Raw genomic sequence first — 17,496 nt, forward strand, 5'->3', positions numbered from 1 at the left:
CACAGCCAGAAGAGGACTGGCCACCCCTCATAGCCTGGATCCTCTCTAGGTTTCTTCCTAGGTTCTGCCCTTTCTAGGGAGTTTTTCCTAGCCACCGTGCTTCTACACCTGCATTGCTTGCTGTTTTGGGGTTTTAGGCTGAGTTTCTGTACAGCACTTTGAGATATCAGCTGATGTAAGAATGGCTTCATGAATACATTTGATTTTGATTTGATTGGCTGACATCCGTGGTATATCAGACCGTATACAACAGGTATGACAAAACATGTATTTTGACTGCTCTAATTGTAGTTGGTAAAACCAGTTTATGATAGCAATAAGGCACCTCGGGGGGGTTATGATATATGGCCAATATACCACGGCTATGGTCTGTTCTTCAGCACGACGCAACGTGGAGTGCCTGGACACGGCCCTTAGCCGTGGTATATCTGCCATGTAACACAAACCCCCCGGAGGTGCTTGTTATTCCCCCTGTAAAGTTGGACTTTGTGATGACGCATTACTTTGACTTAACCTGACTATACCCTTTAAAACGACTTAACCTGCTACATCCATTTAACTTTTAAATGAATTATGTATGTATATACAGTGGGGAGAACAAGTATTTGATACACTGCTGATTTTGCAGGTTTTCCTACTTACAAAGCATGTAGAGGCCTGTAATTTTTTTTATCATAGGTTCACTTCAACTGTGAGAGACGGAATCTTAAACAAAACTGCAGAAAATCACATTGTATGATTTTTAAGTAATTGATTGGCATTTTATTGCATGACATACTGTAAGAATTTGATACATGCTTTGTAAGTAGGAAAACCTGCAAAATCAGCAGTGTATCAAATACTTGTTCTCCCCACTGTATATATACCCACGGATTCTTGAAGAAAATATGAATCATGAATATGAGCCTAGTTCAACTGTCGTACCCCATCAGAACCCGAAAGAATAGCTTGCTTTGCTTCACCCGTCCGAGTGGCGCAGCGGTCTAAGCAAGAGGAGTCACTACAGTCCCTGGTTCGAATCCAGGCTGTATCACATCCAGCTTTGATTGGGAGTCCGGGTGTGGCCGGGGGTAGGCCGTCGTTGTAAATAAGAATTTGTTCTTAACTGATTTGCAGTTCAATATAATACATTTAAAAGTGAGTTTGTAAACAATGTAATCGATAACAAAACATTGTGTGGTCTCAACACATGGGTAGAACTGCCACTGCACAAGGTCAGTCCCTTGTATCTGTAGCTCTGCCTATGAATTTGAAAGGGGTGCTTTCCCCAGCCAAATCAGTGGTGGGATGTCAGCGTTGTTATTGGTCGAACTGAAGATTACCCCGTTAAATCACCCAATAAAAATAATATGTTTTTTATTAAACCGCATCTCGGTGTTTTTGTTACTTGTTGTGTTTGTTTGTTAAACAACATCTCATTGCACAATAGGGGCTGTGAAATCACACACATTCTATCACACTATATCTACACACAGACACTCTATGACACACTATCACACTCTATCACACTCTATCACACACAGACACGCTATCACACTCTATCTACACACAGACACTCTAACACACTCTATCTACACACACAGACACACTAACACACACAGACACTCTAACACACACAGACACACTAACACATACAGACTAACACACTCTATCACACACTATCACACTCTATCTACACACAGACACTCTAACACACACAGACACTCTAACACATTCTATGACACACTATCTACACACACACACACCATTATTCTATTGTTTGTGTATCATTGCATTTTACATTTGTGTGTCTGTTATTGTGTATCAGTGCATGAGTGTTTTGTCACTTGTGGTGTTTTTTGTGTGGATCCCAGAAGGATATTTGCTGCTGCAAAACCTAATGGTGTTTCCCGAATAAACCAATAATACTGGAAAACACTGTAGAAGCCTGGAGGTGACAGCGACCATTTTAGTGACAGCTCTAGACCTCTGAAGGTCATTTGTAGCAGTGAAACAGCATGTGGGGTGTTTGACAAGCCTTGCTTGCAGGAGATTTAATGCATCTCATTGTAAAATAGACTGACTAAATTTACACCACATATCCGCCATCATATTTTATGTTGTTGCTGTTGTAATCTCTCTCAGGAACTCTTTTAGATGAAATATTCAACAGCGCTTTATCTCCAAGACAAATCTCCCTCCACATTGCATTTCCTCTTTGTCTTTTACAACCTCCACTAACAGCTACGCCGTTGAATGCCTTTCTCTCCGACTGCATGTTATCAGCAAGTCAACTTAACACGGATGTTGTATTCATTATAGTGTACTGCAGAGTGGCGAATTAAAAGACTCACACATCTGAAACCAAAAAAAAAAAAAAGAGAATCGAGAAAGAGGAATATTTTTTTATTTTAATTACATTTTTTACATTGTATTTATTTTTACCTCAACATCATTCTGTTGACAAAACGTAAGTAAAAACATAGTTGTATCTAAATAATGACGATAATACATAAAGGGGTAACTTGCACTATAAAATCAGAATTATATCTTACAATAAAGCCTGCAAGTGAATTATAAATATGGCTAATTTACAACAATGTACAATTTTTTTTGTTTTTGTTTTTATAAATCAAGTTGAATTAGTTGCAGAACGGTAGAACAGTTTTCATCATCTACTGTATTACAATTACATGGAGAAGGCCTATGGGGAAGCATTTGCGACCACTTGGTAAGCAGATTTAGGTACAGAATCAATCAGGGCTATGTGATTACAAAGACACTGACACTTTTTAAAATAAATCTAATGTATAAAATCTAACTCATAACATATGTAGCCATACCGTGTCCATATAAGGACAGCCACAGCTCAGACCCATTCTTTCAATGCATACTTTATTTGCCAAATATATATATTATTTTTTTTTTTGGGGGGGGGGGGGGGGCTGTGTCTGAAACTACGGAGGGAATGCTGTACAATAGAGTGTTTTGTGAATGAATTGTCATACTTTAGGAAACAAAATGAACGTAGAGTGAAACTCTTCCACACCGTACCGTTTGCACTAGAAAAACGGACTGTGCTTCTGTTCATGTTTCATTAAACTAGTATTGCATGCAATGCCCATAAAGGTAGACTATTGAAGCACTTCACTAGCAAAAAAAATACAGTCTAGAGGACACTCTAATAATTAATCTGCTTCAGACTGGTTTTTTAGTATTGCACACGTTCTAATTCTGTAGTTATGCTTGATTGTCACTCCAAAGGAAATATTTCTGGATAATATTGTATGAAATGAAAATCACTTATCACTCTGAATAGGCTACCACAGAAGCCTTTCCATTGTTAAAGCAGGTTTCGGGATGTTACGTGAAGAAAAGACTACTTTAAGTACGAGATGAAATTGACAGTAACTTTTTGTTTGTTTGTTGTTGCTTTCGCCCCCATTTGAAATAATAGTTGTAAGTAAAACAACAAAAAAGAAGATTGAAAGCTATACTTCCTGCAGTGGCATGTTAGATGATGACGTCATCAAAACATGTCCAGCAATGAGATGAAAGTGGGATGTGATGTCATCAAAACATGGACTGTAGCCCGGATGACAGTGGGATGTGATGTCATCAAAACATGGACTGTAGCCCGGATGACAGTGGGATGTGATGTCATCAAAACATGGGCTGTAGCCCGGATGACAGTGGGATGTGATGTCATCAAAACGTGGGCTGTAGCCCGGATGACAGTGGGATGTGATGTCATCAAAACGTGGACTGTAGCCCGGATGACAGTGGGATGTGATGTCATCAAAACGTGGACTGTAGCCCGGATGACAGTGGGATGTGATGTCATCAAAACATGGGCTGTAGCCCGGATGACAGTGGGATGTGATGTCATCAAAACGTGGGCTGTAGCCCGGATGACAGTGGGATGTGATGTCATCAAAACATGGACTGTAGAGGGATGACAGTGGGATGTGATGTCATCAAAACATGGGCTGTAGCCCGGATGACAGTAGGATGTGATGTCATCAAAACATGGACTGTAGCCGGATGACAGTGGGATGTGATGTCATCAAAACATGGACTGTAGCCGGATGACAGTGGGATGTGATGTCATCAAAACATGGACTGTAGCCCGGATGACAGTGGGATGTGATGTCATCAAAACATGGGCTGTAGACGGATGACAGTGGGATGTGATGTCATCAAAACATGGACTGTAGCCCAGATGACAGTGGGATGTGATGTCATCAAAACATGGGCTGTAGACGGATGACAGTGGGATGTGATGTCATCAAAACATGGACTGTAGCCCGGATGACAGTGGGATGTGATGTCATCAAAACATGGACTGTAGCCCGGATGACAGTGGGATGTGATGTCATCAAAACATGGACTGTATCCCGGATGACAGTGGGATGTGATGTCATCAAAACATGGGCTGTAGACGGATGACAGTGGGATGTGATGTCATCAAAACATGGACTGTATCCCGGATGACAGTGGGATGTGATGTCATCAAAACATGGGCTGTAGACGGATGACAGTGGGATGTGATGTCATCAAAACATGGACTGTAGCCCGGATGACAGTGGGATGTGATGTCATCAAAACATGGGCTGTAGACGGATGACAGTGGGATGTGATGTCATCAAAACATGGACTGTAGCCCGGATGACAGTGAGATGTGATGTCATCAAAACATGGGCTGTAGCCCGGATGACAGTGGGATGTGATGTCATCAAAACATGGACTGTAGAGGGATGACAGTGGGATGCGATGTCATCAAAACATGGACTATAGCCCGGATGACAGTGGGATGTGATGTCATCAAAACATGGGCTGTAGACGGATGACAGTGGGATGTGATGTCATCAAAACATGGACTGTAGAGGGATGACAGTGGGATGTGATGTCATTAAAACATGGACTGTAGCCCAGATGACAGTGGGATGTGATATCATCAAAACATGGACTGTAGCCCGGATGACAGTGGGATGTGATGTCATCAAAACATGGACTGTAGAGGGATGACAGTGGGATGCGATGTCATCAAAACATGGACTGTAGCCCGGATGACAGTGGGATGTGATGTCATCAAAACATGGACTGTAGCCCGGATGACAGTGGGATGTGATATCATCAAAACATGGACTGTAGCCCGGATGACAGTGGGATGTGATGTCATCAAAACATGGGCTGTAGACGGATGACAGTGGGATGTGATGTCATCAAAACATGGACTGTAGAGGGATGACAGTGGGATGTGATGTCATTAAAACATGGACTGTAGAGGGATGACAGTGGGATGTGGGTGTGCCTGCAGCATGGAGGGGAACATGGCTGGACGGGGCATGGCGTGGAATGTCACCGCCATTGGGTGGTGGTGTAAACTGGGCGGGGCCATTACCGAGAGTTGCGGTGGTGAGGTCACAAAGGGAGGTGGGTAGGGGCCAGAGGGACACATTTCTGCCCCAATAGGCAGGCTGCTGACTGGGACAGGCAGAACATGGGGTAAGAGAGTTGGTTGGGGGTGAGCAGGGAGGAAGGCTGCACGGTGGTGATGTTGGTGATGGAGAATGGTGTGTCGGATAGTGATGGACCTGGTTGGCATGGGGGACATGGGCGACATGGGGGATGGAGACAGGTGGACGGGGTGGAGCATGGGAGGACAGGAGGTGGACACCGCGACAGGAGATCCAGACAGAACTTGCTTCATCTTTCCAGGGAACATCTGATGTTGCTGATGGTGGTGGAGGACGTGCCTGTGGGTCTGGATCTGAACGAGACAGTGGTGTTTCTCCATGCCGTCAGACAGGTGATGCTGATGGAAACATGGCGGTCGGTGATTGTGGTAGGGGCTAGCTGTAATGTTAGTACTGCCAGGTCTCAGGCTCTCCATGAACCCTCTCTCGTCCTGAACCCTAACCCCAGGATGAAACCTCTGAATCTGGGTATGCTGGGGGCTGTGGCACTCCTGGTGGGTGGGGTGGCTCTGGGGACTGTGCTGACATGACTTGTCCAGACTCGTTTTCTGTCTGTGAAACATCTGTGGGATGGACGGGGGGATGATCTCTCTCACACCCAGTGGACTGACCTGGGCAGTCACTGCCACCGATTTCCTTGTTATACAATCTTGTCCTAAGTTACCCATTCCTATATGATGTACCATGATCGGGAGAGAAACAGTGGAAGAGTTTGGGAGGCAAACAGTATTGTTTTTGTATTCATTAGTAATACCAATTATTTCTGGGGGATTTGGGGGATCTCTTACAGGTCCAGTTTGAGAGGGAGAGAAGGAACATTCTTCATTCATGCTGGGAACATTGTTCTGAATCTGGAGCCGAGGAGAGCCTCCCATTGACTTACTGTCGTGCTCTACAGCTGGCTGACTCAAGGCACTACAGCTGGCAAGTTGACCTTTAACCTCAAGATATTCCACAGCTGTATTCACTAGATTCTCACTCTGGACGTTCAGCTCACATCTGTCAACAGACAGTACATCCAGAGGAGGTTCTGCCATGTGAACATTGTGACCTACAGGAGGGTCTGAGATGTGATCATTGTGACCTACAGGAGGATCTGAGATGAGAACATTGTGACCTACAGGAGGGTCTGAGATGTGATCATTGTGACCTACAGGAGAGTCTGAGATGAGAACATTGTGACCTACAGGAGGGTCTGAGATGAGAACATTGTGACCTACAGGAGGGTCTGAGATGTGAGGATTATAACTGGACCCTCTCTGTCTCTTCCTCTGTCTCCCCTCCCCACCACAAGAAACACAGCAAGACCAAGCAGACCCCTCCTCACCCATTGAACCATCTGGCCAATTGGACTCTTCCACAGTTGACTGACACTGGGTACATAGGACTGGCCCGCTGGGCTCTACCATTACAGCTGGCTGACACTGAGTGCATGGACCCTGGAGGTCAAGGCCCTGCTCCTTATCAGCCAGAGACATTGATGCTGTCCTTTTCCGTTTCAGGGCCCTGCTCTCACACAAGTCTTCACCAAGCCTCTCGGGTGAAAGGGCCATTCTTAGTTTTTGGGTAACGGTGACTAAGCTCTCTGGTGCCGTGACTGTCATCACTCTGCTTGGGTTTTGTCTAACAACCCCAGGAGGTTTCTCAGGGCAAGGGGTGTCGTTGTGACTCTGGGAGCTCTTTGAGCCATGCCCTGCAGTGTTTCTCTGTTCTGTTGATGGATGGACTGGGTCTCTCCTGACGCTCTTCCCAAACACCTTTTCATCCGAGAGGCTGAGGCTGCCCGCTGAGCCGTTTACTCTGCCTGCTGTTTCCTGTCTTCTTCTCTCTTCCTTCCTCTCCACAACCCGCTCCCTCTCCACCACACACTTCCTCTCCCTCTCCCTCTCCCTCTCTCTCTCCCTCTCTCTCTCTCTCTCCGTCTCCCTCTCCCTCTCTCTCTCCGTCTCTCTCTCCCTCTCCCTCTCTCTCTCCCTCTCCCTCTCTCTCTCCGTCTCCCTGTCCTCCGCGGCAAAGGGAGCAGCGCAGCCGCTGTCCTCAGCCGATTGCTTTGACTTCTCTAATGGCTGCACTTGCTGTGAAGTGGGGACTCTAAATTGGCTATCAAGTCCTTCCCAACACTCAGACCGTCTCTGAAATTTGTTGCTTTTCTCTGTATTGCTCTCCAACCCTCCGTCTGTCTCCCTCTCTCTGTGGTGCTCCTCTTCTTCCTCACTGCCTCCTCTCATCCCCCCCCTCCTCCTCCTCCTCCTCCCCTTCTTCTTGTGGCTCCTATAATGGCGCCTGTCTCTGGATTTCCATTTCTCGCCACCTGCTGCTCTTTTCTCAGATTGAGTCCTACCTTTTGAGTGCCTACTATATCCACCACTGCCGTGTCTCTTAAGTCGCAAGCTGTAACTTTCTGTGTCTGTGTCACTCGTGTGGTGCTCACATATGAGACAATCCTTCCTCTCCACTGCCTCCCTGCCGTCTCTGATAGGGCTCTGATGGTTTGGGCCAGAGCAGGCCTTGTTGTTGTGCTTGTTGTCAACATCTGTTGGTTCCTCAGCGCAGACAGAGGTTGAGCTGATACACAAAGCCACAGATAAATTACTCTGACTGTCACCAACACTAACCTTCGCCCTGCTCTGCCATTGCTGTGAGGCCCTAAAGTCAAAATGGAGGGGGTTGCAGCTGTAGGAGAGACAGGGCTCTGTCCTGGTGAAGGTCAACATCTCTGTAGGCCACTGGAGAACAGTGTTTCCATCTCTGCTGAGCACAGAGAAGAAGGGCTGGCTGGGCTTGGTGAAAGACAGGGTCTTCACCACCACCGTAATGTCTTCTCCTTTCTGTTCCTCTCTCACAGTCCCAGGACACTGAGAGGATTGAGAGGAGGAGCCGTTCTCAGGGAGACCATCAGAACCGGAGACGACCTCAGAAGAGAAACTGCTAATGGAGGAGTCCTCTTCCCCACAGACACTCTCCTCTATTTTATGATCTTGCTGGAGTTTGCTTGTTTCCGGCTCGGCCTCTGTTGTGCTGTTTCTCTGTGTTTCCTCAGAGTTCGGTCTATCTAGTACTGTGTCTGGGTTGCCTGGGAATGCAGGTAATTGGGAGACGGAGGACACATAAGGTCTGGCCATATCCTCAGAGTTAACTAACACAGAACACAAATGCGAGCACTGTGGTGGCATCGGGATGTCAGACCTGGCTAGTGCATCTGATGACCTCTGGCTCCACTCACTAAAATGAACACTGTTTGGGCTGAGATCACCAGGCTGAGTGTCAATAGCCTCCACAGTCCCATGACCCAGTCCCTTTTCCTCTGCAGTAGGAGAGTCCAGAATGTTCAACTCAACAAGGGGCATTCTGAGCTTCTGTCTTCTGACGCATTCTTTGGAACCCTCCTCTGTGTTGTCACAGAATACGGCGGCCGAAGATTTCAGCTTCATGGATGCTTTCTTTGGGAAGGAGAATGAGAATGCTATTTTGTGCCTGTTGTAAGTCTGTTTCTTGGCCTTTCCCGTGTAAGGCCAGTATAGTGTTTTCTGGGTCTTGCTGTTGGTGGCCAGGCCAGTGCCGGTGCTGGTGTGGTTGTGGGTTCCTGTCTCCTGAACTGTGGAGTTGTTGGACTCCTCTGAAGGTCCATTGGTACAGCTGTCTCTGAAACTGCCCTCCACTGCCACCGTAGTGGACTTGAACTTGGGGCCACTGCCTGGAGCGCTGAAATATAGAAAAATAACATTTTGAATGAATATTTGCAAGTCCATATTCATTTGTGCATGGGACTCAATTGTTATGGGCCGTTTCACTTAATGATATCAATGCTCATGATTCATGTATCTCAAGCAAGGTCTCATCCCTAGACATCTGAATTTCCCCATTACATCAAAACGATATACAGTGTATAAAAAGGTATGCATACACAGTGGGCAAATCTGGTTGAAATTACTTCATTATAATCAGTTTAAAATCAGAACTGGTATTTCAAATTTTATGACTACAATGTCAGAAAGACTCAGGATCCTCCTATACATTATCTGTGACAGATCACACTTCAACCAATAATCTGTGATGAATCATATCTTGGAATGTTCTGGGACATACAGTATGTACCCACCAATGGACCTCTCTGCGTTGTTCGGCAAGCTCATGTATCCTCCGGAGTGCTCTCTCCTGTTTCCGCGCATCCTTCCTGGTCTTAGAGGCCACGTTCCGGGCAAACTCTCTCTGCTTCAGCTCCTTCAGCCTCTGTGGAAGTCAGAACAGATCGTTAATATGGCGTACCTAACGGCACCCTATCCCCTCTATAGTGGAATCGTTTTAGCCAGGGCCAGGTAGTGCACTGTATCACAAAGGCTTACATAAATTGGCCTGTTAATATCTCACCAAACAATCTACATCCAATCTAGCACTATAGAAGGGGGCGTCTAAAAGGATGCATCCTATCTGAAATATCTCTACGTGTCGAGAGGATCAAAAGTTTCAAGTTCAACTGACAACCTGAAATGTCACCTAAAACCCTCACAAACGTTCACAGATGCACAATTGAGAGCATCCTGTGGTGCTGTATAATCGCCGGGTACGTCAGCCCAACGCATCACCGGGGGGGCACATTGCCTGCCCTCCAGGACATCTACAGCACCCAGTGTCACAGGAAAGCCAAGAAAATCATCAAGGACCTCAGCCACTCGAGTCATGGCTGGTTCACCCCGCTACCACCCAGATGGCAGAGACCATACAGGTGCATCAAAGCTGAGACTGAGAGACTGATAATCAGCTTCTATCTACAGGCCATCTGTCTGTTAAACAGTCATCACGAGCCAGCCTCCACCCAGCACCCTGTCCTGAACTTAGCCACTTAGTCATGTCTCTGAAATTGCAGCCCAAATAAATGCAGAGTTCAAGTAACAGACCCATCTCAACATCAACTGTTCAGAAGAGACTACGTGAATCAGGTCTTCATCGTCGAATTGCTGCAAAGAAACCTCTACTAAAGGACACCAATAAGAAGGAGAGACATGCTTGTGCCAGGAAACACAAGCAATGGACATTAGACTGGAAGCAATGGACATTAGACAGGTGGAAATCTGTCCTTTGGTCTGATGAGTCCAAGTTTGAGATTTTTGTTTCCAACCACGGTGTAGGTGAAAGGATGCATGTGTGGTTCCCACTGTGAAGCATGGAGGAGGAGGTGTGGTGGTGTGGGGTTGCTTTGCTGGTGACACTGTCAGCAATTTTTTTTTTTAATTCAAGGCACAATTAACCAGCATGGTTACCACAGCATTCTGCAGCGATACACCATCCCATATAGTTTGCGCTTAGTGGGAGTTTCATTTGTTTTTCCAACAGGACAATGATCCAACACACCTCCAGGCTGTGTAAGGGCTACTTGACCAATAAGGAGAGTGATGGAGTGCTGCATCAGATGACCTGGCCTCCACAATCACTTGACCTCAAACCAATTGAGATGGTTTTTGATGAGTTGGACTGCAGAGTGAAGGAAAAGAAGCCAACACGTACTGCTTGTGTGGGAACTCCTTCAAGATTGTTAGAAAATTGATCCAGGTGAAGATGGTTGAGAGAATGCCAAGAGTTTGCAAAGCTGTCATCAAGGCAAAGGGTGGCTACTTTGAAGAATATAAAATATAAAATATAATTTGATTTGTTTAACACTTTTTTTCTTACTACTACCTGATTCCATATGTGTTATTTCATAGTTTTGATGTCTTCACTATTATTCTACAAACTAAAGAAATACCCTTGAATGAGTAGGTGTGTCCAAACGTTTGACTGGTACTTTCTATGCTGTATTCTAGTCATGGCCCCTCCTATAGAATTCATTAAAGAATTCTGGATTACTAGTATAGTATAATGTGTTTTCATTGCAAGGTTCACCCCGCTACCATCCTATTGATGTAGCTAAAAACACAAGCATTTTGCTGCACCTGCGATAACATCTGCAAATCTGTGGACATAAGCCAATAAACTATGAGTAAATCGCTAAATCTGTGTACACAAACCAATAAACTATGAGTAAATCTCTAAATCTGTGTACACAAACCAATAAACTATGAGTAAATCGCTAAATCTGTGTACACAAACCAATAAACTATGAGTAAATCTCTAAATCTGTGTACACAAACCAATAAACTATGAGTAAATCTCTAAATCTGTGTAGGGACACTAATTTGTGACTCCTCTCCGTAGCGTCTAAGTGACAAAGCAGCTTGAATAATAATCCCTCAGACAGAGAGGCTTCTTTCTCATTTAACATTCTAGTCAGTTAGCAGACGCTCTTATCCAGAGCACGTTTTGTTTTCATACTCCTCAACTCTACAACCCAAAGTGTTTTTAACAGACTGTATGTATAGCTATCTTGGTATGTCATGCATTCAACAATATAATGCACTAGTAGCACAGATTATTAAAGGTGTTAAACTTCATCAAAAATATATTTTTTGCACAAATGAAAAACGGCTTTAGATTAATGCAGCTCCATAAAATAGTTTTCAGATTAATTTCTTAGATTAAACTCTGATTTTAATTTTAATTTCGCTTCCCCGTCTACAGGGATTTGCGTTTCTGAGGGCCGGGCGGGGGAGAAATGGGAAAACAACATTTTCCTATAGTTAATCTCACAGTGGGTTGATTAAAAATCAATGAAAGTGGATAGTTCCTTATTGGAAATTATAACTATTGAATAGATTTATCCACAAACAAACGAACAAACACTGTATATTTTAGTAGGCTAGCAAATGATTAAATGTTACTTAAACATTGCATTCCTTAAGTAGTAAACCATCCAGGAACTCTACAATACCATTACCAATACCAATACCATATCTACAATAGGAGAAAAAAATCAGACCCCTTGACTATTTCAACATTTTTCTACATTACAGCCTTATTCTAAATTGGATTACACCGTTTTCCCCACTCATGAATCTATACACAATACCTTATATTGACAAAGCAAAAACAGCTTTGAGATTTCTTTAACTACTTTATTAGAAATAAAAATCTGAAATAATATCAATATTTTGTTGAAGAACCTTTGGCAGCGATTACATTATCAAGTCTTCTTGGATATGACGCTACAAGACTGGCGCACCTGTATGTAGGGAGTTTCTCCCAGTCTTCTCTGCAGATCCTCTCAACAGCAAGGCTCTCCAGAGGGTGGTGCGGTATGCGCAACACATCACCGGGGGCAAACTACATGCCCTCCAGGACACCTACACCACCCGATTTCACAGGAAGGCCAAAAAGATCATCAAGGACAACAAGGACAACAACCACCCGAGCCACTGCCTGTTCACCCCACTATCATCCAGAAGGCGAGGTCAGTATAGGTGCATCAAAGCGGGGACAGAGAGACTGAAAAACAGCTTCTATCTCAAGGCCATCAGACTGTTAAACAGCCATCACTAACACAGAGAGGCTGCTGCCAACACACAGACTCAAATCATTGGCCACTTTCATAAATTGATCACTAGTCACTTAAAATAATACCACTTTAATAATGTTTACATACATACATTACTCATCTCATATGTATATACTGTATTTTATACCATCTATTGCATCTTGCCTATTCCGCTCGGTCATCGTTCATCACCCCCCAAAAAAACACATTTCATTGGTCACATCGTTAGCAGATGTTAATGCGAGTGTAGCGAAATGCTTGTGCTTCTAGTTCCGACAATGCAGTAATAGTAATATAATATAACACTTCTACAACAACTACCTAATACACATACATCTAAGTAAAGGGATGGAATACGAATATTTATATATAAATATATGGATGAGAGTTGAACGAGCGGTATTGGCAAGATGCAAAGGATGGCATAGAATGCAGTATATACATTTAAAAAATAAATAAATTATTTCACCTTTAAGGGATAATAATTTTATTTATTTTATTTCACCTTTATTTAACCAGGTAGGCAAGTTGAGAACAAGTTCTCATTTTCAAGCAGTTCGACACATACAACAAGACAGAGTTACACATGGAGTAAAACAAACATACAGTCAATAATACAGTAGAAAAATAAGTCAAATCAAATCAAAAAATCAAATCAAATTTTATTTGTCACATACACATGGTTAGCAGATGTTAATGCGAGTGTACAGAAATGCTTGTGCTTCTAGTTCCGACAATGCAGTAATAACCAACGTGTAATCTAACTAACAATTCCAAAACTACTACCTTATACACACAGGTGTAAAGGGATAAAGAATATGTACATAAAGATATATGAATGAGTGATGGAACAGAACGGCATAGGCAAGATGCAGTAGATGGTATCGAGTACAGTATATACATATGAGATGAGTATGTAAACAAAGTGGCATAGTTTAAAGTGGCTAGTGATACATGTTTTACATAAAGATGCAGTAGATGATATAGAGTACAGTATATACGTAAACATATGAGATGAATAATGTAGGGTATGTAAACATTATATTAAGTAGCATTGTTTAAAGTGGCTAGTGATATATTTTACATCAATTCCCATTATTAAAGTGGCTGAAGTTGAGTCAGTGTGTTGGCAGCAGCCACTCAATGTTAGTGGTGGCTGTTTAACTGTCTGATGGCCTTGAGATAGAAGCTGTTTTTCAGTCTCTCGGTCCCAGCTTTGATGCACCTGTACTGACCTCGCATTCTGGATGATAGCGGGGTGAACAGGCAGTGGCTCGGGTGGTTGTTGTCCTTGATGATCTTTATGGCCTTCCTGTGACATCGGGTGGTGTAGGTGTCCTGGAGGGCAGGTAGTTCGCCCCCGGTTATGCGTTGTGCGGACCTCACTACCCTCTGGAGAGCCTTACGGTTGTGGGCGGAGCAGTTGCCGCACCAGGCGGTGATACAGCCCGACAGGATGCTCTCGATTGTGCATCTGTAGAAGTTTGTGAGTGCTTTTGGTGACAAGCCAAATTTCTTCAGCCTCCTGAGGTTGAAGAGGCGCTGCTGCGCCTTCTTCACAATGCTGTCTGTGTGGGTGGACCAATTCAGTTTGTCTGTGATGTTTACGCCGAGGAACTTAAAACTTACTACCCTCTCCACTGCTGTTCCATCAATGTGGATAGGGGGGTGTTCCCTCTGCTGTTTCCTGAAGTCCACAATCATCTCCTTAGTTTTGTTGACGTTGAGTGTGAGGTTATTTTCCTGACACCACACTCCGAGGGCCCTCACCTCCTCCCTGTAGGCCGTCTCGTCGTTGTTGGTAATCAAGCCTACCACTGTTGTGTCGTCCGCAAACTTGATGATTGAGTTGGAGGCGTGCGTTGCCACGCAGTCGTGGGTGAACAGGGAGTACAGTAGAGGGCTCAGAACGCACCCTGGTGGGGCCCCAGTGTTGAGGATCAGTGGGGTGGAGATGTTGTTACCTACCCTCACCACCTGGGGGCGGCCCGTCAGGAAGTCCAGTACCCAGTTGCACAGGGCGGGGTCGAGACCCAGGGTCTCGAGCTTGATGACGAGTTTGGAGGGTACTATGGCGTTAAATGCTGAGCTGTAGTCGATGAACAGCATTCTCACATAGGTATTCCTCTTGTCCAGATGGGTTAGGGCAGTGTGCAGTGTGGTTGAGATTGCATCGTCTGTGGACCTATTTGGGCGGTAAGCAAATTGGAGTGGGTCTAGGGTGTCAGGTAGGATGGAGGTGATGTGGTCCTTGACTAGTCTCTCAAAGCACTTCATGATGACGGAATTGAGTGCTACGGGGCGGTAGTCATTTAGCTCAGTTACCTTAGCTTTCTTGGGAACAGGAACAATGGTGGCCCTCTTGAAGCATGTGGGAACAGCAGACTGGGATAGGGATTGATTGAATATGTCCGTAAACACACCAGCCAGCTGGTCTGCGCATGCTCTGATTGCGCGGCTGGGGATGCCATCTGGGCCTGCAGCTTTGCGAGGGTTAACACGTTTAAATGTTTTACTCACCTCGGCTGCAGTGAAGGAGAGTCCACATGTTTTGGTTGCGAGCCGTGTCAGTGGCACTGTATTGTCCTCAAAGCGGGCAAAAAAGTTATTTAGTCTGCCTTGGAGCAAGGCATCCTGGTCCGTGACTGGGCTGGTTTTCTTTTTGTAATCCGTGATTGACTGTAGACCCTGCCACATACCTCTTGTGTCTGAGCCGTTGAATTGCGATTCTACTTTGTCTCTATATTGACGCTTAGCTTGTTTGATTGCTTTGCTGAGGGAATAGCTACACTGTTTGTATTCGGTCAGGTTTCCGGTCACCTTGCCCTGATTAAAAGCAGTGGTTTGCGCTTTCAGTTTCACGCGAATGCTGCCATCAATCCACGGTTTCTGGTTTGGGAATGTTTTAATCGTTGCTATGGGAACGACATCTTCAATGCACGTTCTAATGAACTCGCTCACCGAATCAGCGTATTCGTCAATGTTGTTGTCTGACGCAATACGAAACATATCCCAGTCCACGTGATGGAAGCAGTCTTGGAGTGTGGAATCAGATTGGTCGGACCAGCGTTGAACAGACCTCAGCGCGGGAGCTTCTTGTTTTAGTTTCTGTTTGTAGGCAGGGAGCAACAAAATGGAGTCGTGGTCAGCTTTTCCGAAAGGAGAGCAGGAGAGGGCCTTATATGCGTCGCGGAAGTTAGAATAGCAATGATCCAAGGTTTTGCCAGCCCTGGTTACGCAATCGATATGCTGATACAATTTAGGGAGTCTTGTTTTCAGATTAGCCTTGTTAAAATCCCCAGCTACAATGAATGCAGCCTCAGGATATGTGGATTCCAGTTTGCAAAGAGTCAAATAAAGTTCGTTCAGAGCCATCGACGTGTCTGCTTGGGGAGGAAAATATACGGCTGTGATTATAATCGAAGAGAATTCCCTTGGTAGATAATGCGATCGACATTTGATTGTGAGGAATTCTAAATCAGGTGAACAGAAGGACTTGAGTTCCTGTATGATGTTGTGACCACACCACGTCTCGTTAACCATAAAGCATACCCCCTCTTCTCACCAGAAAGATGTTTGTTTCTGTCGGCGCGATGCGTGGAGAAACCAGCTGGCTGCACCGACTCCGATAGCGTCTCTCCAGTGAGCCATTGTCTATATACAATGTGAGCAAATAAGGTGAGATAAGGGAGGCAAAAAAAAAGGCCATGGTGGTGAAGTAAATACAATATAGCAAGTAAAACACTGGATTGGTAGGTTTGTGCAGTGGAAGACTGTGCAAGGTAGAAATAGAAATAATGGGGTGCAAAGGAGCAAAATAAATAAATACTGTAGGGTGAGAGGTAGTTGTTTGTGCTAAATTATAGATGGGCTATGTACAGGTGCAGTAATCTGTGAGCTGCTATGATAGTTGGTGCTTAAAGCTAGTGAGGGAGATAAGGGTTTCCAGTTTCAGAGATGTTTGTAGTTTGTTCCAGTCATTGGCAGCAGAGAATTGGAAGGACAGGCGGCGAAAGGAAGAATTGGTTTTGGGGGTGACCAGAGAGATATACCTGCTGGACGCGTGGGTGCTGCTATGGTGACCAGTGAGCTGAAATAAGGCGGGGCTTTAGCTTGCAGAGACTTGTAGATGACCTGGAGCCAGTGGGTTTGGCGACAAGTATGAAGCGAGGGCCAGCCATTGAGAGCGTACAGGTTGCAGTGGTGGGTAGTATATGGGGCTTTGGTGACAAAACGGATGGCACTGTGATAGACTGCATCCAATTTATCGAGTAGGGTATTGGAGGGTATTTTGTAAATGACATCGCCGAAGTCGAGGGTCGGTAGGATGGTCAGTTTTACAAGGGTATGTTTGGCAGCATGAGTGAAGGATGCTTTGTTGCGAAATAGGAAGCCAATTCTAGATTCAACTTTGGATTGGATATGTTTGATGTGAGTCTGGAAGGAGAGTTTACAGTCTAACCAGACACCTAGGTATTTGTAGTTGTCCACATATTCTAAGTCAGAACCATCCAGTGTAGTGATGTTGGACGGGCGGGAAGGTGCAGGCAGCGATCGGTTGAAGAGCATGCATTTAGTTTTACTTGTATTTAAGAGCAATTGGAGGCCACGGAAGGAGAGTTGTATGGCATT

The 17,496-nt window shown here is 44.8% G+C and overlaps 1 protein-coding gene across 1 annotated transcript in view; it reads right to left on the bottom strand.

Annotated features, from left to right (window-relative positions):
* Positions 1-2,369: 2,369 nt before the first annotated feature.
* Positions 2,370-17,496, bottom strand: part of LOC110502188 (zinc finger protein 804A) — a 140,477-nt gene continuing 125,350 nt past the window's right edge. Inside the window, exons 3-4 of the mRNA XM_021580043.2 lie at positions 9,559-9,689; positions 2,370-9,161 (exon numbers count right to left, since the gene is read on the bottom strand). Coding sequence (XP_021435718.2) covers positions 5,249-9,161; positions 9,559-9,689 — 4,044 coding nt within the window. The 3' untranslated portion in view covers positions 2,370-5,248. The remainder of the gene's footprint in view (positions 9,162-9,558; positions 9,690-17,496) is intronic.

This window comes from Oncorhynchus mykiss, chromosome 22 (genome assembly GCF_013265735.2).
Source record: "Oncorhynchus mykiss isolate Arlee chromosome 22, USDA_OmykA_1.1, whole genome shotgun sequence".
Lineage (NCBI taxonomy): Eukaryota > Metazoa > Chordata > Actinopteri > Salmoniformes > Salmonidae > Oncorhynchus > Oncorhynchus mykiss.